The 24,953-nt window shown below is 45.6% G+C and overlaps 1 protein-coding gene across 2 annotated transcripts in view; it reads right to left on the bottom strand.

Moving 5' to 3' along the window:
* The window catches only part of LOC102716945 (inositol hexakisphosphate and diphosphoinositol-pentakisphosphate kinase VIP2-like), a 34,493-nt gene that overhangs the window by 6,783 nt on the left and 2,757 nt on the right, over nt 1-24,953 (bottom strand). Inside the window, exons 5-18 of one of the 2 annotated variants that reach the window (XM_006650360.3) lie at nt 24,741-24,804; nt 23,653-23,806; nt 23,324-23,394; nt 22,717-22,821; nt 22,183-22,275; nt 21,077-21,151; nt 20,599-20,684; nt 20,297-20,503; nt 20,118-20,217; nt 19,968-20,038; nt 19,701-19,782; nt 1,828-1,986; nt 1,126-1,168; nt 248-330 (exon numbers count right to left, since the gene is read on the bottom strand). In XM_006650360.3, coding sequence (XP_006650423.1) covers nt 248-330; nt 1,126-1,168; nt 1,828-1,986; nt 19,701-19,782; nt 19,968-20,038; nt 20,118-20,217; nt 20,297-20,503; nt 20,599-20,684; nt 21,077-21,151; nt 22,183-22,275; nt 22,717-22,821; nt 23,324-23,394; nt 23,653-23,806; nt 24,741-24,804 — 1,393 coding nt within the window. Of the gene's footprint in view, nt 1-247; nt 331-1,125; nt 1,169-1,827; nt 1,987-19,700; nt 19,783-19,967; nt 20,039-20,117; nt 20,218-20,296; nt 20,504-20,598; nt 20,685-21,076; nt 21,152-22,182; nt 22,276-22,716; nt 22,822-23,323; nt 23,395-23,652; nt 23,807-24,740; nt 24,805-24,953 lie in introns of those variants that run through there. The other variant, XM_006650361.3, reaches the window with a different exon arrangement.

The raw sequence follows: 24,953 nt of genomic DNA, 5'->3' as shown, positions 1-24,953 counted from the left end.
TCAGATGCTCGGTTGCTGCTTCGTGCGCACGAATTGGGCAAACCATGTTACCAAATGACAAGTATTTGAAAGGTAGCCAATAACCATTACCTATCCACAGGTAAAACTTTCCTAAATCTTATTGGCATTGCCAATGTCAATGAAAGGAAAAACAGAACAAATGAAGAAAAAAAATCCTATTTTAGGGGATGTAAATTGAACTATTTCAAATGGGTTACAAATTGAGAAGGGAAGTTCATAAGTATACCTGCACACGGCCTTCGTCTGAACTGTATATTTTTAAATCATGTCTGTAGGTGCTATGAAGGCGAAGCAAACCAGTTCCTTCACCTATATTCAGGGCATCATATTAGTAAGGAAAAATATCTTTGAGTCGGTCAACATGCAAACAAGGCAAGACAACCTGAAAGACATTCACATTTTATTGTGAACAGTGCATTACTCACAAAGTTATTAACAAAACTAAAGCTTAAATGCATGTCAGACTTTATTCTTAATTCAAGAATCCCTGCAGCAGACTTGTGATGTCAGTAAATTACTTCTTGCTATCATTGCCTGTAATAATGCAAGGTCTGTGTTGCATTTACTTGTCAAGAAAATAACAGAAATTTTCACTAGAAGGCCCCCCCTAATTGTTCCATTTGTGTCAGTGGACTTACAATTTACTGAAGTAGAGGGTTCATCTTTGTAAAACATAATTTATGTCATCATGTGGGTATAGTACATATACTTAAGCAGCTAAAATAAGTCGCAAAGATTTAAAATGGGAGTTATATAGTTTCTTCTTAGTTTTACAATCATCATGAGCTTCAAGTAACCAATAACCACAAGAAGCCAAATCAACAACTCACATACATGTTTATTATGCCACCTAAGTCATCTTTTACATGAACCTCCTTGCCATATTAATTAGAATTTTCACCACCAAAATTGTTTTAGTAAGTGGAATTGATGGTCAACATCACAAGCCTGCCACGAGGTCTTTGAGTTTAGAGCAGTGACTAGCCACTGCTGCTCAAGTTTATGGATACCCGAACTAAATCTTTCTTTTCACTTGAAAAGAGCATTCAAGATAGAAATAAGCTTCTTTATATGATAACAGAAGCAACAAAATGCGAATATTACCTGGATATATATTGTTTCTGAAAAACCTACCCAATTCTTCAGCCTGAATGAAAAGCACGAAACCAAATCACTACATTAGAACTATATTGATTACTAATGTAACTGTACGAACATTGTTCCTGCTGTATCCAGATTTTGCGAATGACACTGTTGTCCTCAAGAAATGAATGTGAATAGCTCACTTAACCATACATCTCTACTGTTATAAAAAGAGACTAATACTGTTTTGTTATTATTTTTAAAAAAATCATCTATGGATAATTATACCATTTGTGAATTGGTGAATTAAAAACTGTATACAAAGTTTCAAAATTTATGATATACTTATTCTAGACCACAATGCACAGGTATTTGGCTATTGGCTAGTAATACATAAAAGAACTTAGTTGACTTACCATCCCCACCACCAATTCCTGAGTAGATGGAAACTTCTATGGACAATATATATACAGAACCTTTCAAGTTCACGATCTTATGATATTTTCATTTAAAATTCATTGCAATGGTAATGTACTTGACCAGATTGGAGTGACAAAAAAATAGTGACCTACACAGAGTAATTCTAGCTCTGAGAATTAATTAATTAAACTTAGGTTGGTTAATTGATTCATTATGTTGTAATGTTGTAGGGTAAATATTTACCATGAGAGGATATAATGGCCAACAGTTGGAAATTAAAGTAAAATGTTACGAGAACAAAACCTGCTTTCTCCCAGCATGAGTGAGTACACCACCATATTTTAGAATCATCAGGGCTTCAATTGGCCGTTCCTCTTCGCCATCACCATTGCGTTTTGGAACTCTAATCCAATTCAGTGGCTTTAGTTGCACTTTTCTATAAATACCAGAGAAATGCCCACCCTAGTGTTGCAATGGTCATAAAAATTATCAGATGTCAGCAACCTTTAAAAGACTGATAGCCAGCAACCTTTTAGAAGGCTGAAGGATATACAACAAGCAGTTATGGTCCTTTTACCAATAGGTTCATTATGTCTGACTAGAAGGTATGCAAGATGATGTATGGGGGCTTGATCCATTAACAGCAGGTAAAGAATAAGTAAATAAAAGTGAAAGATTATTGTAGCTAAAAAAAATACAATTTCTGAATGACCAGAAATCAACATACTTGTCATAATAAAAGTCATAGGGAGATTGGAGAAGCAGAAAGGAAGATGAAATGTGTGATCAAAGCATTCTACTAAATGCTCATGTTTCCAGTAGGAGTAGGGGAGTGGTATCCTCAACTAGTCAGGACTACATAAATATTTCCAAGGTAGCTAGCAAGCACACCTACTCCCTCCACCCCAAAATATAAGCACTTCTGGAGTTCTTCACGGGGATTAAAGAGATGGTGAAATGAAATGGGTGATGGTTGTGATTTGTTGGGATGAGGAAGTAGGTGGAGAAATTAAATGAGAGATGGTATTCTAGGATTTTGAATGCTAGAAGTTGCTGTATTTTGGGATGGAGGGAGTAATTGTGAGCTACACAATACTCCCTCCGTTCCAAAATATAGCTGTCTTTAGGTTTGGACACGGTCGAGATGCTACTTTGACCAATAATATTTATAAAAATATGTTATTTTAATGAAATGATTTGCATATTATGATAGTTTGTTTAATGATAAATCTAGAAGCATCATTCTTTTTTGATTATTTTGTCGTAATAGTCAAAGTTTAAAATGTACTACCTTCGTTTCATATTGTAAGACTTTCTAGCCTGGCCTAAATTCATCAATTAATGAATGCATATAATTATATATATATATATGTCCAGATTCATTAGCATCTATATGAATCTAGACAAGGCTAGAAAATCTTAAATTGTGAAACAGAGGAAGTATGACTTAGCACTATTCTAACGGTAGCTGTTGGTGTATAGGTAGCCCATGTCAGTGGCCCATGTGTGAGGCCCATCTAGTGCCCCTTGTATGTGTATTTAGGAGGGTTTCGAAGTAGCAATTCTAATTATTCCAACATGGTATCAAGCTAGGGTTCTTTTTCTCTCTCCCCCACCTCCCTCCTTAGGCCGCCACCGCCGCCCACCTCCCTCTCTCTTCCCCCCCCCCTCCTCCTATGCCGCCGCTCTGGCCGCCGCACAGCCGCCGCCAGCCCTCGTCACCCTACAGCCGCAGGCGCGGGAGCGGGCGCGGGCGCCCAGGCGCGGGAGGCGTCGCCTCAGGCACCGCGCCACCACCAACAGCCCCGGCCGCCGCCACTGCCATGGAAGCCGGCGCGGCGCTACCGCCGTGGCCGCTTCCTACACCGACCTGGGCATGCCGCCGGACTTCTTCACCTCCGCTCCGCCGCCTGCATGTCGTCCTCTCCACACCGCGGGCCCGACCCCCGTCTCTACTTCCGCGGATACCACCCTAGCGGCTGCCCTCCTCGCGGCGAAGACCGAGGCCTTGGCAGCTCAGGAGCGGGTCCACGCGGCTACTCTCGCCTGGGAGTGCGAGCGCACTGAGGCGGATGCCCTCGCTCGCGGGGATGCTAAGGCGGAGCACTACCTGCTCCTCTCTGCTCGTTCGCAGCCCGTCGTCCACTTCGCCGACACCGCCGCCTCCTCTTCCCACCCGCCTCAGCCCGATGGTCCCTGACTCAACGCGCGTGATCCAATGGTCGCCTAGCTCCACCTCTAGGCTGTCGGGGTCCAGAACATCCGGGCTCTGGTCTCCATCGTCCTCGACCCCTCGTCCACCTACTGACGCTGGCGGGACCAGGTCCTCGCCCTCCGTCGCTATGCCCTCAACGATCACGTCCTCGCCGATACTCTTGTTCAGGCACAGGACGACATCTGGCTGCACCTCGACAACATCGTCGTGTCCTAGATCTTTGGGACCATCTCCCTAGATCTCCAGGACATCGTCCGGACCCTCGAAGGTCAGTTCCTAAGCAACGCCGAGGCCCGCGCTTTTCAGCTTGATGCGCAGTTCCGCACCTTCAAGCAGAGGGACCTCATCGTCAGTGAGTACTGCCGGAAGATGAAGGGCATGGCGGATGTACTTCATGACCTCGGCTGCCCAGTGAGCGACAGGATCCTGGTACTCCATGTCCTGAGGGGTCTCAACAGCAACTAAGATCTCCTCCGGACCTGGCTTCCTCACCAGCGGCCCTTCCCCACCTTCATGCAGGTCCGGGATGACCTCACCCTCGACGAGATCACCCAGGGCCTCGCACATGGCGCGTCATTCGCGTCCACCTCCACCGCTCTCGTGACTACTCGGCCCCGCCTGCCACTTCTCTTCTTGGCACTCCTAGGCCAAGCGAGGATGGGGGGTCGTGGCAGGCGCCGTCGCCGGGATGGGCGTGACACTGGTTCTGGTGGGGACCGTAGGGGCGGTTGTGGTCCTCCAGCAGCGGCTCCTGCTCCTGGCCATCCTTCAGCAACCCATGGTCAGGGAGCATCTCGATGTGGCCGTTCCAGACTCTGGGAGGCGGGGCTCATCCTCCACACCAGCCCGTAGCCATGTTCACTGGCCCTGCTTCCCCGATGTCCTGGACTCCTCCCCCTCAGCCTAGCCAGCATCTGACCTGGCCTGGGGGGGTGGACTCCACCCGCTCCGCCCAGCCAGCTTTTGACCTGGCCTAGGGGATGGGACCATGTTAACGCTGGATTTTTGCAAAATCATCGTTATGGATTGAACCACAATTAAAGACCGAATCGAACAAGAAAGGGCGAATCGGCTGGAGACAGGAGGTTGAAAACGACACGGATGCAGCCGATAGAGTCTGAGTCGGACAAGAATTGGAGTCCAATTGGGCCCGGAGATTAGAGATAGGTTCGGTATTAGTTGCGAGTCCGTGTAAATTAGTTAGCTTTTATCTTAGAGTTTGTTTAGGATTTGAGTTAATTAACGTTCGGATGTAATAAGTTAGTTACAAATATGGATCCTTATCCGGTTAGGTTAGTTAGATCCGAGGGTATAAATATATGTGCCCGAGGTCATTGTAAATCATCAATCAGATCAAATACACATCTTTGGCGCATCGTCAAACTTCTCGACTTGCTTGGGCTTTTGGTGCAAGGTTTGTCAGCTTCGCAATGTAAGTTCATGTTCGTCAAACCCCGTCGATCGGCTAGAACAGGAATGTCTCGGTTAAGTCCGATCTCCTGTCTAGTTGATCGACAGGCTGAGTTGTATTATTACTTTAATCTGTTTTTGGCTTGAAGTAGTAGTAGTTCTCGATCAAGTCCTCGTGAGTTCCTCTATTCGATCTGATAGCACGAGTCTAGCCAACTTGGTTCTGTCTCGATTTGGTTTGATCAATCTAGTTGGTTGGATTTATGTTATCAGATTAGATTGAGTACTTGTGAGGGCTTATCGCTGGAGTTCTAATCGGCATTATCCCAAGTAATCTGTCGGTTTATTCATTAAGTTCATCGATCTTCATATTCCTGTAATTATATCATACTAGATCGCATACTGTCTTGGTTAGGTCCGATCTATACGTGTTTAGTTCGATCTGCTTATGGGAATCTGTTCGATCAGCTGAGGTTAATGAGTAGGTTGGTAGATTACGCCGGTTTGATATCCTATTACTCGTATACAGCAATACTTTACTGATTTCATACATGGTTATGCTTAGATTTGTATTGTCTTGGTTGAGTCCGATCTTATAGGTCTAGCGTGAGTATGTATGCGATTAGTTATTATTGTTTTATGCTAGTAATTGGTATAGCAATCCGGTCTCCCTTAAATGTCATGTTTAGTCTCCTATCGACTGCTGATTTTACATGCGATAAGTATTGGATTGGTCTGATCGGCTGGTTAATCCTAAAACTGTCTTGGTTAAGTCCGATCTTTTAAGATTACTTAGTCGATTGGCCTGTTCGGTGGTTATCCTACTTCTTATTCGGCCGATTGAGCATAATTAAATCTGTTATCATGAAATTCCTGTAAAGCCGATTGTTTAGCTCATCGGCTAGGGTCCTAGGACACTATCGGCTATCTGGCCGATAGCGATTTCGGGTTTAACTATTTTCCATGTTATATCTTGTCAGTTACAAGATCAAATTGACTGGCACGCCCACCATTCTAAGAATTAGGTCCTGCACTGGAGTCGTCTTAGAGTAACTCCCAGGCCTACGTGTGTGACACGTTATTATTTTCAGCGTAACACATTTTTGGCACGCCTAGTGGGACCAGTGCTAAGAAGACACAATTCAACCACAAGTCAATCAGACAACTCAAGCGTTGAAGACAGAAGAGATGGCGAATGAAGTCAGCTCCGAAACATCCTCCCGGTCACTCTCGACAAGCTCACCGATGAAAAGAAGGCTCTAATACAGCAGCACATGGACAATTATCAGAAGTTGTGCCTTGAGTCATTCAGCATGACTAGGGGCGGTCCGGTGCAGAAATCCCGACTCCCAACGCCAACATTGCATCCGGGATAGAGCAGCAACCTACCCCCGGAGAACCCGCCGAATCTACAAGACATGGTCGATTCGGCGGTCCACTATGCACTCATCAACCAGTCGAGGGTGCTGGTGAACACGCTTTCCGGGCTGATCAAGCAGGTAGCCGATGGTGCCCCGGACCAGGATTCACGGCAGCGGGGACCGATTTACTTCCTAGTGGGGAGAGGCCCAGGTATCAGCTCCACAAGGATATGAGGGATCCCCAAAAGGACGAGGAACCGATACTGCAGCCTCCCCGGTTTGAGCCCGAGAGGTCTCCAGATAGGCCCAGACAGCCCTACCAGGAGAGCACCACCTATGTATATTCGGCAAGCGAGCCATACCACCGGGTAAACAACCAATACCGGCCACCACCAGCCTACAGGCACGTGCCGATCTACGAAATCCAGCCTCGGTAGCCAGACCCAGTGCAGCGGTTCAGAGATATCAGGAGCCGTTGTTACAGCCTCAACTTGAGCGACCAGCAGCTGGCCGAGTTAGCATTACAAGGCTTACTCGGCCAAATCAAGGAAAAGTTCTCGACCCAAGAGTTTGAGATCTTAGCACACCTGGTGCAAAAGGTATCGGCCCATGAAATCCGCAAGAGGCCAGAAAAGAGAAATTCCAACGCCGGGTGGCCTACCTTGCTGGGGACTCATCGGACTACAATCTCGATGAGGCTGATGTCGGCTTGGCAGAGTGGACCAAAAACAAGAAACCGATCAGCTGCCCGTGGGTGAAAGGGGCCAAGGTGGAAGAGAAATTTGACTTTGACGTCAATAAGGCCAACAAGATGTTTGACCTCCTGCTGCAGGAAAAACATATTCAATTGCCAGCAGGACACGTCATCCCATCGGCCGAAGAGTTGAAGAAAAGATACTGTAAGTGGCACAACTCCATCTCCCACCACACCAATGACTGCCACATCTTCTGGCAGCAAGACCCAATCGGCCGTGGAGCAAGGCCGAATCAAGTTTGAGGAGACAAAGAAGCCGATGAAGATAGATGGGCACCCTTTCCCTATGAACATGGTGCACGCTGACATTGGCCGCGGGCCAAGCCGATCCTTCAGAAAGCACGAAGGTACGCTGCGCATCACCTCGACGTCGATGATGAACGGGTACCACCGTCGACGGGAGAGAAACCAGGAGCGCGAAGAGCGAGCTACGCTACGACGACCACTGGGATTGCCCCTTCTTCCAGTACTGCTGGGAGGAGAGGATCCGGTTGCCATCCAGGGAAGATTGCCCCGAGTGCAATCCCGAAGAATGGCAAGAAACCAGCCGACGATCGCGATTCAGGAGGCCAAGGACGCCACCAAGGGAGTCAAGGCATCACATGTCGATGCATGATAGGCTAGGCCCTAGGGAGCAGGAAAACAACGAAGAGATCAGGCGATGCCACGAGGAGTACGAACAGTACCAGCCGATGAGGCCGAAACAGTGGTGCCCTAGCGGCCTGTTCACCAAGAACCAAAAGAGACGAATCCCAAGAATTTGGCATCGGGAGCTACAGCAGCAGCAGGCAGAGGAACAGCAGCCATCAGCTCCTAAGAGGACACCAAGGAATGGCGAGTCAAGTCCGAAGTGCACAAACCTTCGGCGGACGTCAACATGGTCATCCTGCTGCTGGCGGAGTACAGGGCCAATTGGTCTGACGACGAAGCGCAAGAGGCTACTACCCTGCTGGTGTTACCACCGCGCAACAAGCCATCTTCGAGAAGCCAGCAGAAAAAGACCATCGACACTTGAAACCTCTGTACATCTGTAGATGTACATTCAGGGGCACGTCGACGGCAAGTCAATGTCCCAAATACTGGTCGATGAAGGAGCTGTGGTCAACCTAATGTTGTACTCCACGTACAGGAACCTGGGCAAAACTCCCGAAGACATCATCAAGACCAACATGGTGCTGAAAGATTTCGAGGGCAACTCGTCAAAGGCCAAAGGTTGCCTCAACGTTGAACTTACAGTCGGAAGCAAGACGCTGCCGACCACGTTCTTCGTCATTGATGGTAAAGGGTCCTAAACCTGCTCCTAGGAAGAGATTGGATCCATGTCAACTGCTGCATACCGTCTACCATGCACCAGAGCCTAATACAATGGCAAGGGGACCAGGTAGAGGTAGTCGCAGCAGACAGGTCCGTCAACGTGACCACAACAGACCTGCCAACATGGGAGTCCGAGGGTTACAAGTGCATCTCAGGAAAACCCTGGTCAGGGGAATTCCTGCGCGTATCGGCCACTGGGATTCAGCCGATGCGCGACCAGGAGTCCTAGTAAACACCTTGACCGGGGCAGTTGATGACCTAGACAGGAAGCTAGGTCAAGGATTTATGTCGGCCGATAAGTTAAAAGAAATAGATATAGGGCCCGGGGATAGGCCAAGGCCGACATACATAAGTGCAAATTTACCTCCCAAATTTTGGGATAAATTAGTAAAGTTGTTAAAAGAGTATGTCGATTGCTTTGCATGGGAGTACCATGAGATGCTAGGGCTAAGCCAATCGGATTGTTGAACATCGGCTACCGATCAAACCAGGTTATCGGCCATTCAAGCAACCACCACGCAAATTCAAACCAGACATGTATGAACCGATCAAGGTAGAAATCACCAGACTGTATGATGCAAGTTCATCCGGCCTTATCGGTATGCAAAATGGGTCTCCAACATCGTACCAGTGCTCAAGAAAAACGGCAAGCTCAGGGTATGCGTGGACTTTGGGGACTTAAACAAAGCTACACCGAAGGACAAATACCCAATCCGGTAGCCGATCTGCTAGTTGATGCAGCCTCAGGACACAAGATGATCAGCTTCATGGATGGCAACACAGGGTACAACCAGATATTCATGGCTGAAGAAGACATACACAAGACCGCATTCAGGTGTCCGGGGGCAATCGGCTTGTTCTAATGGGTCGTCATGACGTTCGGACTCAAGAGCGCTGGAGCCACTTACCAGAGGGCCATGAATTACATATTTAATGACCAGATCGGCTCTCTGGTGGAGATCTACATCGATGACATGGTGGTCAAGTCTGATATAGTTGAAGATCACCTCAGCAATCTTCAGCGCATGCTGGAACGAACAAGACAATATGGGCTGAAGATGAACCCAATCAAGTGCGCATTCACTGTATCGGCCAAAGTCGAGGTGACCTAGAGATGCTTGCAGGGTATAAATGAGACAGAACCTTCGGTGGACAAGACAGAACTACGATCAAGCCAATCCTTGATCGGCAAAATTATTTTCATCCGGAGATTAAAAGCGGATCAAGAATTCTCGTGGGGGGGGTCACCAGAAGGCTTTTAACAAGATCAAGGAGTACCTCAAGAACCCCTTAGTCATCATGCCACCGAAAAAAGGGTACCCTTCAAGCTTTGTCACCCGATAGAAGAGAATCGACTCCGTATTAATACAAGAAGTACAAGAGAAAGAGAGGGTCGTGTTCTACTTAAGTAGGAAACTACTCGACGCCAAAAACGGGTACCAGAAGTCGAAAGACTATGCCTATGCCTATACTTCTCATGCACCAAATTGAGGCACTACCTACTGGCGACAAAATGCACTGTGTTGTGCAAAGCCGACGTAATTAAGTACATGCTATTGGCGCCAGTCCTAAAAGGAAGGATGGATAAGTGGATTCTAGCGTTAACAGAATATGACCTGAAGTATGAATCGACCAAAGCGGTAAAAGGGCAAGTCATGGCCGATTTCATAGTCCAACACCACAAGAGGTCGATTACATGGAAGTCGTACCCTGGACCGTCTTCTTTGATGGATATGTCTACAGACACGGGTGCGGGATCGTCCTAATGATAATCTCGCCTCGAGGGGCATGTTTTGAGTTCGCATACACGATAAAACCGTATCGAACCAACAACCAGGCCAAGTACGAAGCATTGATCAAGGGATTGGAGCTGCTAAAAGAAATAGGTGCTGAGGTGGTTGAAGTCATGGGGGACTCCCAATTGGTAATCAAGCAACTCTCTGGAGAATATGAACGCAGAGATGATATCCTCAGGACTTACTACGAAGCGGCTAAGGAATTAATGGAGAATTTCAAGCAAGTCACGCTGACTCACATCCCTAGGGAACAGAACATCGAGGCAAATCTGCCCAAGGAGCATCGGGATACAGGCTGATGGCCCCAGGAACCGAAGCGGAGATTGCACAGCTGGAACAAACAAAGAAGCAGATGCCAGCATAGCCTGCACAGGAGCCGATGACTGGCGCCAGGAAATCATCGATTACCTAAGAGACCCCTCGTCGTCGGCTAACAGAAAGGTTAAATACAAAGCCCTTAAATACGTATTGCTAGAAGATTTGCTGTATTACAGGACGATTAATGGTGTACTGCTAAGATGCCTGGATAAAGAGGAAGCCAAAGTGGTAATGTGCGAGGCGCACAATGGCATATGCGGTACTCATCAATCGGCCTACAAGATGAAGTGGCAGCTGCCGAGAGTGGGGGTATCATTGGCCGACCATGCTGGGAGACTGTTTTACATACTATAAGAGTTGTCAAGAGTGTCAAAAATTTGGGAACATATGGAGGTCACTAGCATCGGCTATTAATCCGATCATTAAGCCATGGTCGTTCAGAGGATGGGGCATTGTTAGAGATATGGTAGTTAGAGTCATATTTGGATAGGATTGATTCATGTGGAGTCCTTCTATATATGTAATCCTTTCTTATCTCTTCTCCATATACTCCTATATATACCGGCCCGCTGAGGCTCAATACAACAGATCTAATATTCGCAGTATTCTCTCCCTCCTATACTATCCAACATAGTATCAGAGCGGGCGATCTAGCCGCCGCTCTCACGCTTCCGTTGTCGCTACCCCCGAGTAGCGATCTAATCTCCCAGGGGTGGTCACTTTTTTTCTCTTCGTCGTTTTCATCGTCGATCGACCTAGAGAGATCGGCCTCCTAGCTTTCTGCATTAGCATCAAGCAGCAGCATCACGTTGATGGCATGGACCTCGTCAAGTTGTCGTCAAGCCAGGCCGCTGCCCGCCGGGCGTGACTACAGCGGTGCCGAGCTCAACGCGCCACTCCGTCTGTTTTGCACCTGCGGTCACGTTGCCGAAGCACGCACGCTGTTCAACGCCACCATCACCTGCTTCGATCTCCTGTTGCTCCTCTCTTTCTTCAATCTGTCTACATGCATGTAGATGGATATGACTAGGGAAGGCTGTGGAAGGACATGTCAAAAGGCTGATGTTGACTTGTTGACTCGTGCATGCAATAGAGGATTGGTGCTGCATTGCTGTTACTGTTCTGCTGCTAGTTTTTTTTTCTTGCGTCGCCCACTGCCTCGTCGACATCTGCGCGTCTTTGACATCGGCTTCAGTTACATCGTCCTGCTCACGCATCGACAGATTGATCACCCGTTCAAGCGCCCAGCTACGACGACAACTTGGCACCGACCGTCTTCGACTACGCGTCTACGCCATCAAGCTTCGGGTTGACGCTGCGTCTCCCCACTCGGTCATAGCGCCGCTGCCTGTGGTCCACACATCCACTGTTTGTTGTAGTGCTGAGATGCGTCCTCCTCAGCATGGTGACATTACCCATGGACTTCTCGCCGGTGCATCGACATGGAGCTATAGCTGTGTTGTCCTCTCGGACCTCAGCTTCGCCGCTTTTGTCGTCTTCATCGCCGTTCGGGCATCGACGTCCTCGTCGTCCGCACTGGTCATCGTCAGCCACTCAAGATCTTCGAGCATCGCCGTCGCATCTCCAGGCTACTACTGTCGCCGTCCTAGGCTGATAGTTAGCCCATCCTACATGGCTACCGACGTTGCCGCTCTAGGCCGTTGGTCCCACTACCTTTTGTTCGTCTTCATCCACCATGCCTCATCGCCAACGTCGTTGTATTTTCCTCGACTACACTTCGCTCTTCTCCGGCAACTGCGTGCTGCTACGACAATTCTCCCTCAACGTCGTCCTCGCACCGCGACCGTCCCAGAGGGCTTCTCTGCTAGTCTCCTTCGACATTGGCGTAAGATTCATGGTGGTCATCTGCCTAGCCTGCGCGGTATTGGCAACACCGTTGCGCGCGTTCTTCCTGAGTTGTCCCCAGGTTTGGCAAACCTAGCGTGACGTCTCCACCTTCACGGTTCGACTACATCTGCTCTTCAGCGTCATCTTCCTCAACGACCACCGCGATTGTGTCACCGTCATCGTCTTCAGCGCATCCTCGTGCACCTCAGTCCATGACGCTCTCCCGTGCGTCCACGACCACTCTACGGCACCCCATGCGCACCATGCGGCTCGGCTACCTCGACATCAACTTCTGAACTTCGGCTACATCGGCCACGACTACTCTACGCACGGCTTCATCAACCATGGCTCTCTCGCACCCATCACTTTGGCTACGTCAACAATGGCACAAAGGGCTATCATCTGTATTGAGCACTCTTGCTGGTTTCTTCTCCAGTCCAAGTGTCCACGCTGCTCACGCTTGGACTGCAGGGGGTGATAGAGATATGGTAGTTAAGAGTCATATTTGGATAGGATTGATTTATGTGGACTTCTATATTTGTAATCCTTCCTTATCTCTTCTCTATGTAGACCTATATATACCGGCCCCCTAAGGCTTAATATAACAGATCTAATATTCGCAGTATTCTCTCCCTCCTATACTATCCAACAGGCATTGATATGATCGGACAGATATATCCTCCGTCAAATAAAGGGCACAAATTCATACTGGCGGCGACAGATTATTTCACAAAGTGGGTTGAGGCCATACCATTAAAGAAGGTGACTTCAGCCGATGTGATCAACTTCGTCAAGGAACATATTATCTACAGATTCGGAATTCCACAAACGATAACCACGGATCAAGGATCAATATTTGTTTCGGAGGAGTTCCAACAGTTCATCGCCGGTATGGGGATCAAATTGCTCAACTCGTCTCCCTACTATGCTCAGTCTAATGGACAGGCAGAGGCATCGAACAAGAGTTTGATCAAGCTGATAAAAAGGAAGATAGCCAAGCATCCAAGGAGATGGCATACTTCGCTGGCCGATTCGCTTTAGGCATATCGGATGGTGTCACAGATCTATACAAATCCCACCTTACCAACTGGTGTATGGGCACGAAGCAGTGTTGCCGTGGGAGAACAACATCGACCCCATGAGACAGGCTCTACAAGACCAGCTGACAGCCGATGAATATTACAACCTCATGGTAGACGAGTTGGAAGACGTTGCACAATCTCGGTTGAGAGCAGTTGAGAAAATAAAAGAGAACAAAGCTCGAGTATCAAGACACTACAATAAGAAGGTGAATTGGTATGAAATCTAGTGTTGCCGATAGGGTCCAACGATATGTCCAACTGGATGGCCGATGGATAGCCTGGAGGAAACTTGCTGCAATATGTGGTACACTGCTCCTAGTAGGTATTGTCCGAGGGGTACAGCATTTCCATCGGCTAGGTGTTCTGCTATATTTTCCATATTGTAGTTGGGCCAAGAGTCTGTCCGCAAAATACGAATCTCTCTAGCCAGAGGTTGAGAAAGGCGCTATGTTCCTGGATCCTTGTGGTGGGCTTCGATGTATTTTGACCAGCCCCTGATGCTCTTGGTATGCAGTCGATGCTGGAATTTGGATTAGAAGTTGAAAGGGTTTATAGGGGCCATGATGTTTAACCCAGTCAGCATCACCATGTCCATCAGTGTGGGGGTGAGCACTCCGTGGCCGAACAAGAAGGTGTTCAAGGCATCGGACCAGAAACAAGATGTAGCAGCTAGCAGGGGTTCGTCTTTTTCTATCTCAAATAGACTAAGCCCTATACAATGGCCGATGTCAAGTTCTTTCCATTGGGTGCCATAAGTTTTATACAACCGGTTGTACCAATCCCTCCAACTAGTCAGGGGAGTTGGGAATGACCGGAAGGATTGAGTCCAATCAAACGTGTTCAACCTAGCATTCTTAAAAGGGACCCTACTGGCTTTAGAGCAAATTATGTCTGTCAGGTCAGAACTGCCCATGGGACCGAGAAAATAAAATCTAGGGTTCGGGCTTGGAATCATGATCTGGTTTTTGAATTGCTGAATTGCTGGGAGAAGAAGAAGGTGCAATAGTTAGTGGTTAAACTAATGGGATACTACAGCATATCGAATCAGTGTGGAGAAGAACGAAAATCGAGCGGGAAAAATCTAACAAGAAACCCTAGGTAGAAAAGACAGAGCACGCGGTAGCAGAAATCAGAAATGGGGTGGAGATGAAGGTTTACCTCTGGGATTTCGTAAGGCATGTCAAGGGGTGAAGTTGATGAAGCCATTGCCATCGGTGGAGCTTGATGCGACGATAAGTCGGGAAAAAGAACGGCGGAGCTTAGAACAGTGAAGTCCTCAAAAAAGGGGGCATGATCTGGCGGTGAATGCGATCTTGAGTAAGGAACTTGGTGGGAGTACAGAACGCGCGAGAGGATCGCAGGAGTTAAGGAGAGAAGGTGAGAACAATGGCGAGAATGACTAAGTTTGGAAATGGGCTTAAACTTATAAAGCAAGCCAAGGAAAGACAACCGTTAGCACAGTGCGTTGGAACAGGGAGCCCGTTAGGACTGTACCGTTGCAACAGAAATGAGCTGATAGCGGAAATCGGTTACGAAAGAAGAAATTTCGAAACAATAAATTATTCCAAAATTGGGGGGCATGTGTTTAAGCCGGATTTTTGTAAAATCATCGTTATGGATTGAAACGCAATTAAAGACCGAATCAGACAAGAATGGGCGAATCGGCTGGAGACAGGAGATTGAAAACGACACGGGTGTAGCCGATAGAGTCTGAATCGGACAGGAATTGGAGTCTGATTGGGCCCGGAGATTAGAGATAGGTTCGGTATTAGTTGCGAGTCCATGTAAATTAGTTAGCTTTTATCTTAGAGTTTGTTTAGGATTTTAGAGTTAATTAAAGTTCGGATGTAATAAGTTAGTTACTAATACGGATCCTTATCCGGTTAGGTTAGTTAGATCCGAGGGTATAAATATGTGTGCCCGGGGTCATTGTAAATCATCAATCAGATCAAATACACATCTTCGGCGCATCGTCAAACTTCACGACTTGCTTGGGCTTTTGGTGCGAGGTTTGTCAGCTTCGCAATGTAAGTTCATGCTCGTCAAAACCCGTCGATCGGCTAGGGTCCTAGGACAGTATTGGCTATCCGGCCGATATCGATTTTGGGTTTAACTGTTTTCCATGTTATATCTTGTCAGTTACAGGATCAAATTGACTGGCACGCCCACCATTCTAAGAATTAGGTCTTGCACTGGAGTGGTCTTAGAGCAACTCCCAGGCCTACGTGTATGACACATTATTTTCAGCGTCAACAAACCAGGTGGCACTGGCCCAGTCCTTTAGCACCATGTAGCTGACGTCGCCGATCAACGCGAAGTGGATCGCCGACTCGGGTGCCTCGTACCACACCACGCCTGATGCTGGTATTCTTTCTTCTGTCCATCCTCCCCATCCTTCTTGTCCCTCCAGCATCATGGTTGGAGATGTGTCTTGTCTTCCTGTCACCTCTGTGGGCACTGTTCTTGGTTCCTTTCATCTTCCTAATGTTCTTGTTGCTCCACAGATGGTTCACAACCTTCTTTTCATTCGCAAGTTTACTACTGACAATTCATGTTTTGTTGAATTTGACTCTTCAGGTCTTACCGTGAAGGATTCGGCTTCTCGACGTTCACTCCTCTGATGTGACAGCCAAGGCCCCCTTTACACTCTCTGTCTTCCTGTTTCCACTACTCCATCATCGACTTCACCTTCGTCTGCTTTTGCCACTACTTCCACAACTTAGCATCATCGGCTTGGTCATCCCGGCCGCAACATTTTGGCTCGTCTCAGTCGTAGTGCAGATCTTCCATGTACTAGAACACCTGATGAGCATTTTTTTCATGCGTGCCAGTTAGATCGTCATGTTAGACTTCTTTTTTCTTCTTCTTCGCATGCGAGTCGATCCCATTCACTGTGATCTGTGGACATTATAAATATTATCAGGTGATTGTTGATGATTTCTCTCATTACTCTTGGACTTTTCCGTTGCGTGCTAAGTTTGACACATTCTCCACCCTTCACTTCTTTGCCTGGGTCACTACTCAGTTCGGCCTCACAATCAAGGCCGTCCAGTGTGACAACGGTCGCGAGTTCGATAATCGCGCCTCCCGTGCCTTCTTCCTCTCCTGTGGTGTTCACATGCGCATGTCTTGTCCGTATACCTTTCCTCAGAACGGCAAGGCTGAGCAGATGATCCACACCACCTCCAGGCCTCCCTTCCTGCCCGCTTCTGGGCCGAGGGACTCCACACTGCTATCTACCTTCTCAACCGTCTCCTGTCCACTGTCTCCCCTACTCCCACTCCACACCATGCTCTTTTTGGAACCACCCTCAGTATGATCACCTTCTTCGGGTGCGCCTGCTACCCTAACACCTCCGCCACTACTCACAAGTTGGCGCCTCGTTCGACTCGGTGCGTGTTTCTTGGCTACTCCCCTGACCACAAGGGGTATCGCTGCTTCGATCTCACCTCTCACCGAGTCCTCATCTCCCAGCACGTCGTGTTTGACGAATCGGATTTCCCCTACTCCACCTCCACTACTCCATCTCTTGATCCTGCGCTGGGGTCCGTGTTTTTGACTGACCCGATGGTACAGCCACATGTATCTATGTATCCTTTACCCGCAGGTCTCCCCGGTACACCGACATCGCTTCGGGTGGTCTCAACTGAGACACGCGTGGCCCCAGAGCCCTCTCCAACGTCCGCGCGCTACGCCCAGCCCACACTTGTCTACCGGCGTAGGTCGGTGCCGGCCCCGAAGCCGGCCCCTCGGGTGTCTCCTCCACCTTCACCCGCGCCGCCGGTCCACACTCAGGCTCACTCTCATCTCGATCCAGTGGTGTACCACCCGCCTGTCATCCATCGGGATCCTGGGCACATTCATCCCATGGTGACACGGCGGGCGTTCTCCGGCCTCCGGTCCTCTCCGCCACCACGGGCGAGCCGGGGATCTCTCCACTTCCCTCCTCTGTCCATGACGCCCTCGCTGATCCTCACCGACGTCGGGCGATGGAGTATGCGGCCTTACTTGCCAACCAGACGTGGGACCTCGTGCCACGTCCATCTGGTTGCAATGTAGTCACGGGAAAGTGGATCTGGACGCATAAGCGTCGTGCTGATGTCCCATTGGATTGCTACAAGGCTCGCTGGGTTCTCCGGGGATTCACTCAGCGGCCTGGTGTGGACTATGATGAGACTTTCAGTCTGGTGGTGAAGCCTGCCATAGTGCGCGCGGTTCTATCGCTTGCTCTCTCGCTCATGGCCCGCGCATTAGCTGGATGTGAAGAACGCGTTCCTACATGGCACCCTGTCCGAGACAGTCTACTGCAGCTAGCCAGCGGGGTTAGTGGATTCCAGTCGTCCTAACATGGTTTGCCACCTCAACAAGTCCCTCTATGGTCTGAAGCAGGCTCCTCAGGCTTGGTACTCTCGGTTTGGCACGTTCTTGGTCTCCTTGGGGTTCACAGAGTGCAAGTCTGATACCTCCCTGTTTGTCTACCGTCGTGGCACTGACACTGCATATATGCTGCTATATGTTGACAACATCATACTTGCCGCGTCCATTCAGACTTTGCTTCAGCACATAATCCAATCCCTACCGTAGGAGTTTGCTATGAAGGATCTAGGTATGCTCCACTACTTCTTGGGTGTCACTGTTGAGCCTCGTCCTTCTGGCCTCTTCTCACCAGCGACAGTATGCTCTTAATATTCTGGAGCGGGCAGGGATGACAGACTGCAAGTCATGTTCTAGTCCTGTCGATACTCAGGCCAAGCTATCTGCAGACTTGGGAGATCCGGTTGCTGACCCGACTGCCTACCAGAGCCTCGCTGGTGCCTTGCAGTACCTCACTTTCACCAGGCCGGACATCACATATGACATCTAGCAGGATTGACTTCATATGCATGATCCTCACGAATCACACCTTGTTGTCCTGAAGCGTCTCCTACGCTATGTTCGTGGCATAGTAGACTACAACCTGGCCCTTCACCGGTCTCCTTCCACTAAGCTCGTCGTCTACACCGACGCTGACTGGGCTGGCTGCCCGAACACTCGTCGCTCCACCACAGGCTACGTCGTCTTCCTCGACGGCAACCTTGTCTCCTGGTCGTCCAAGCGACAGCCAGTTGTGTCTCGCTCCAGTGCTGAGGCGGAGTACCGAGTTGTTGCTAACGGCGTGGCTGCGGCGAGGCGTCCTGGCTCCGACAGCTCTTGGCGGAGCTCCACAGCCCGCTCGCCAAGAGTACTCTCATCTACTACGACAACGTCAGCGCCGTATATCTCTCCAACCCGATTCAGCATCAGCAGACGAAGCATGTGGAGATCGACCTGCACTTCGTTCGAGACAGAGTTGATGTTGGCCACGTTCGGGTTCTCCATGTCCCGACCACCTCCCAGTTTGCTGGCATCTTCACCAAGGGTCCCCCCTCGACCTTCTCGGAGTTTCGCTTCAGTCTCAACGTAGCCAGTGGCTAGTTGTGACTGCGCGGGGGGTGCGGGGGGGGGGGGTGCTCGTGTGTATTTTCCTTCTTGACCAGTCTTGAACTCTACTGCGCCGGTAAGTTCAGAGACTGTGGGAAGTAGCCCATATGTGAGGCCCATCTAGTGGCCCTTGTATGTGTATTTTATCCCACCCTCCAAGGGTTTGGAAGTAGCAATTCTAATCATTCCAATAGTAGCTATAATTTTGGGACGGAGGTAGTAGTTAAGAGAATTTATGGGGTATATACAGTGTAAACCTGAAAACTATTAGGAACAATAAAATAAGCTAATTTGTGTCAGGACTCAAATTAAAATGAAAAGAATGATTACAAATCAACAAGGAAATCTATGGATTTCTAGCAGAAATAATAGCACGTGTTCCTATTCTCTCCATAGCAAATTAGAATAATTGTATCACTTTGTTTCCAGCACAAAGTCAAATAAGGGTCTATCCCACATAATCAAAAATTGAGTTTTTCATGACTGTTTGATGTCAAACTAAAATGGTTTTGCATGCATGAAGCTAGCTATTATTTTGCACTAGATATGTTCCTTTTAACCTTGTGCAGAAATATCCATATTAAATGGATGGACAGGCAGATTTGAATTGAAAATTACCTCCTCCAGTACTGCTTTGACTTGACGAAGCTTTTCAATATGCTCCAAATCATCAGCATCACTGTCACTTTCCCGGCCAGACCTAGATAACATAAATGCAGTTGAGCAAATAGAAGGCCAAACTGACTAAATTAACAGGTTTGAGCATTGTGGCTAGTCAATAAAAGAGCACACATAGAACAAGAACAAAGTCAGAGGTATATGTACTTGAGTAAACTTGCAATTCTGTAAATATCATATTAAATTACTAATGCTGGCTTGCCTTACCTTGTAGGTGGTACAAGCTGCCTTGTGGCATCTAGCAGGTCTTGTAATTGTACCGCACTTTTCAGTTTTGTCTACAAGGATAGCAAAAAAGGAGGGTGATTTAGTTTTAGAACCAACAGGTTAAAACTGAATGCTCAGCAAAGGGAATACCTCAGCTCTTGGCTTTCCACCATTGTATTTTAACATCAAATTCAACAGTTTTTCCTCAGTAACTTTCAATTTCACTTTCTGCTTTGGTGTCCGGTCGCCACTAAACAGATGTTAGATGTCAAGACACAGCATCAACATTTATCATTCAAATACAAGCATAGAAGCAGTTATATCCTTACTGGCGTATAACGACAATGACACAACGTAGTTCTTCTGACTGCCCAAATGTGCCGATTATTCCACTTCCTTGTCGTGTAAGACCTTCAGTGCACTGAACTGGTTCATTGGATTTCCAAGGAAGGCTTGGAGGGATGGTTGAAGAAAGATGAGGAGCCTTTGCATCTAGAAATATTTTTCGTAAGATGCATGCAGCATCATCATAATACCTGAATGATAGAAAAGTTTGCGCAGATCTTTCAGCACTTGCTAAAGTTCATAGACATCTTCTCTAAGAAAAAAACATGAGCATTGAGGAAATTACTTGTATGAGTTCTTCACAAAGCTCCATCCATTAACATCACAAACATATGATCTTCCATCACACCTTAAGAGATCAAAACCACAAACCTATGGAAACAAGACCATACCTCAGAACATAATAGGGATATTGAAAAATACGACCAGCACGATAGGAATATTAGGATGATATGATGATACAATGCAGTTCTCGGGGTAAAAGATAGATCAGATGCAAGCAAACATGATATCTGTAAAATATCTAAAGCATAACTATAGACATTCTGTAATGTTGCTTCTCCCCTAAACTGGACAACATGCAGAACCTTATCTATTCAGCTGAGTTACAAATTGAAAAGTAACAAGATTGCAAATCTGTTGCAGTACCAGTTGAAGTATTCATTCTCAGGCAAAACAAAAAAAAGGTACATAATTAGTCTAAGCATTCATTACATAGGATATTTCCAAATAAACTTAAGAGATAACAAATGAAGCTATCATACCATCTGTCTAAAAGCACTGCAGACGTCTCTTGACATTTGTTTCTCTGTAGGGGTCAAAAGCACAGGATACCGTACCTTCAAATAATAAAGAAAAGTAGGAAAGATCAATTGGAAACAAGATTGTCAAGAAATGAAGACAATGTTCTCAGATCTAAACGTTGAGTCTAGTCACCTCAGTACCGATTAGGATGACTAATCATGACTAATTGCAACTAATCGGGCGACTAATCGTGGTTAGAATCAAGTCGCCTTAGTACCGACTAGGACGACTAATCATGACTAACCGCGATTAGTTGGATGACTTGAAAACATTTATTGAAGAGGATGGCACATTGTTCATGGAGTAGATGAAAATCTCCAAGTCTAGATACTTGATTTAAGCATAATTCAAAAATGATAATAAACAATATCCAATAAATATAAGCTACTGTGCATATCAATCAACAAACTCCATGATCTCAAAAATAATAAGGTTTTACTAATCCTCAGTCATAGGTTGATCCTCAAATTGGTCAGAGTGTCGGACTATGCAGCCCACAGCCCGCTGACTAATGGTGCAATGTACTAGTACAATCAAATCTTTCTCACTTCAGCCCCAATATAGATCCAATTATTTCTTCTAAGTATTTTGTAGTATGTAATAAAAAAAGCTAATTCACGATATTTTGATACTGTTTTTACCATATTTCACATTGATACAGTCAATTAAAAATTTTCCAAACAACCAAAAATCAATCCAATGTCTTGCTCTTGGCCACATTATGTAACATTTTTTTCCACAGTAATATGCAAACATTAAGTTTAAGTTTGTTATTGGATAAAACCTTAAAGCTGGTGATAACAATCTGAAGTCTACTGTGGAAAACAGTATCAATTTGACCTAATAGATATGTAAATCTCAGCAAACCGACCTACTTAGCTGTGACTTTTGCTTGGAAACACATGAAATATGTGCAAACCATATTGTTATGTGATGATAACACAAATTTCAGGTTACTTTTCGTATTTGCATGAAACAAATACCATGGCATAATTGAAACTTTGAAGACATGAAGCAATGGATGTTCAAAATGAATTTAACAAAGAACATGAGTGTGATCACTTACTTCTTTCCCATCTGGGTTCCTCATAACAACACCATCAACGACTGGTGATTTGCGTGCCTCAGCATGCGCATATCCTGGGCCAACTGTGTAAACCTGAAAATAGTTTTGTGATAATTTAGACAGAATCCAGAATAGTGAATTTTGTAGAACAGATGTTCCATGCATGCAAACTGTTTAATGAACTTGATCAAAATAGACAAGGAATCCAATATAAGAAGCTGAGCACACTTTGAAGAGGCTAAATGATTTTTTTAAATGAAATGTGACCATGAGAAAGTTTCCACATCTGGTGAGAAGCTTCCCATCCATAAATAAATACATGGCAGGGCTGCAAGGATGTAGGTCCATTCAACTTCAGGGTTTTCCAAAACAAAGCATGAACATAGGAAAGAAATACAGTAGATTCATAGAACCATTTTAGAGAACAACCAGAACCACTAAAATGGAATTAATCTGTTATATGTTAATGTGCATCAGTAGAAACAGAGCACTTGTCCAACTAAAAAAACAGAACACATGCAAAAGTTATCTTACTTTAACATCAGTCCCACCAGTAGGCATGAACTCCTCATAAATGTAAGATCCTTCACGCCTCACTCTCCTGACATCAGGATGAAATTCACTAGAACGGTTACCGACCTACATTTAATCAGAAATGTGAAAAAGTTTATCTTTTAGTATCCATATACAAGAAAAATACCAAGAATGCATAAAGAATGGAAAATGTTTTCCCCTCTTTTTATAAACCAGCTAACATGTTGACATAACAAAAAATAAAAGAGCTAACAGTTCAATTCTACACAGGGAAAATGCAAGGGATCAGGTATTCAAGCCTCGTAATAGTATAGCAGTTATAATTAGGTAAATAAGGGCCCGTTTTAATTAAACCACATAAAATAAAAGCATGGATCCTCAACCCAAAATAACTCCAGAGATGTTTTCATAATTTTTGTTTTCCAAAAGCCAAAGAATCTAAGCAATTGGCAAGTTTAAGAGCTCAAGGGGAAAGGTAACTGCAGTTGCCTGGTAAAAGAGTGGTAGGTTTGAATTGAATGTGATCCACCAACAGCAGAATTAGGATAATATATCATTATGTAAGAGCTAACTTAAAACTGTTGTGGCATGCTACATTCAAATTTACCTTTCGAAACAGTTCCTTCATTCCACCACCAGCAGAATTAGGATAATATATCATTATTCTATGGTCATCCCCTGAAAAAGAAGTAGGGAATCAGTTAGCATATAATTGATCATTAACTAATAAAGTCATACTATTATAAAGAGGCTAAATAGATTGTTTCCCATCCACTGTTATACCTTCAACAAAAAAAAAATGGCTTTTTGCTTTCTTGCATACAGCAAAATTAACCACAGGAATACCAATGAGGCAATGAAAACAACATTTCGGAGTAAGGAGACAAATTGCAGTACAGTAGAAAGAAGTTAATTTGATAGATATTGGTAAATTACCATTAACAGGTTTCTCCACGAAAGGCTTCAGAAATCGCTTTCCATGAACCTCAACAAAATCTTCTTGCTCAATAAAGTAGTCTAGCTCTTGGTACGGATATTCTCTATTGACAAGAGCATAATTGGGTACCGGAATTCCATACTTCTCCAGATGCTGAATCATGAAGATGATTGCAGTTAGGAAAGTTTAATAATTATTACAAAGAAAATCTTGGAAGAGTAAATAAGAAATCATGAAAACACATCCTGTAATTACTAGAAAACTATTGCAACTTGGTGTCTGATAAACAAGACATAAAAGGTACATACAGATACAATATTTACAATTATAGCCAATACAATCAATTCCAATCAAATAAATAAAGAAGCTACTGCACACACAAGCTGAAATAACCTTACATTAAAAAAAAAAAAGACCTCTGTTACACTACACTCTTCAGTACTCATGTAAAATGTATGTGCTGCTCACTAACATATAAAAGATGGCATATGACTCGTAAAAATGTGCTATCAAGGCCTGAGTATGGTTGCAAATGTTAGAATTATATAAACCTTATCGATCATAAAATATATGGTATATTACACACAAGTATTTGGATAGTAACTGTATAAATGAACATCTTCTATACTACCTGTAGATGAATCTTCCAAGAATGTCAACTTGGTCAGTAACATCTCACTGGCGAGTAAAAAATTGCCAAGTAACTCGCTGACATTTTACAAGTAAACACCCCACATACAACACAGAAATGTTTCTTTAAGGAAAATTATAGTGTTCTACATTCTTTTAGCTAGCAAGGGAAATCCCCTAACATAACTTATTGAAACTAAAATTATGACAGGAGTACCTACCGGAACTCTGGGAAATCCACTTATAAGAAAAAGGCACTTGGGGAGCAACATTGTTGAACTGGAATTATTAATAGAGTCAATGCTAATATGCTACTCCAACATAGATAACAATACCACTTCTCACAGAGTTTAGAGAGAAAACATATATATTTATCTAAGAGTACATCTAATCAGAGAGAAAAGATCATGTGTTTTACTTAGTGCAAGCCAAGACACTATGAATGCCATGGAAATACCTCATACACTTTTCTGCGGTCATGAAGGAGGTGCTGTGGCTCCAATTCATTAACTAAAAAAGGCCTGACATTTATAAAGAACAAGACTTCTGTTACAAAATACAAGATAACTGGGAGATGCTGGCAAAGTAACATCACCAATTAGCAGAAAACGTAACCTATATTCACTTCAGGAAAAAAAAACTTTCATCCTCAATAAGGTGAGCTGGTGAG

Source organism: Oryza brachyantha, chromosome 3 (genome assembly GCF_000231095.2).
Source record: "Oryza brachyantha chromosome 3, ObraRS2, whole genome shotgun sequence".
Taxonomy (NCBI): domain Eukaryota; kingdom Viridiplantae; phylum Streptophyta; class Magnoliopsida; order Poales; family Poaceae; genus Oryza; species Oryza brachyantha.
Note: the sequence above shows the minus strand (reverse complement) of the source record. Positions and strands in the feature narration are given on the sequence as shown.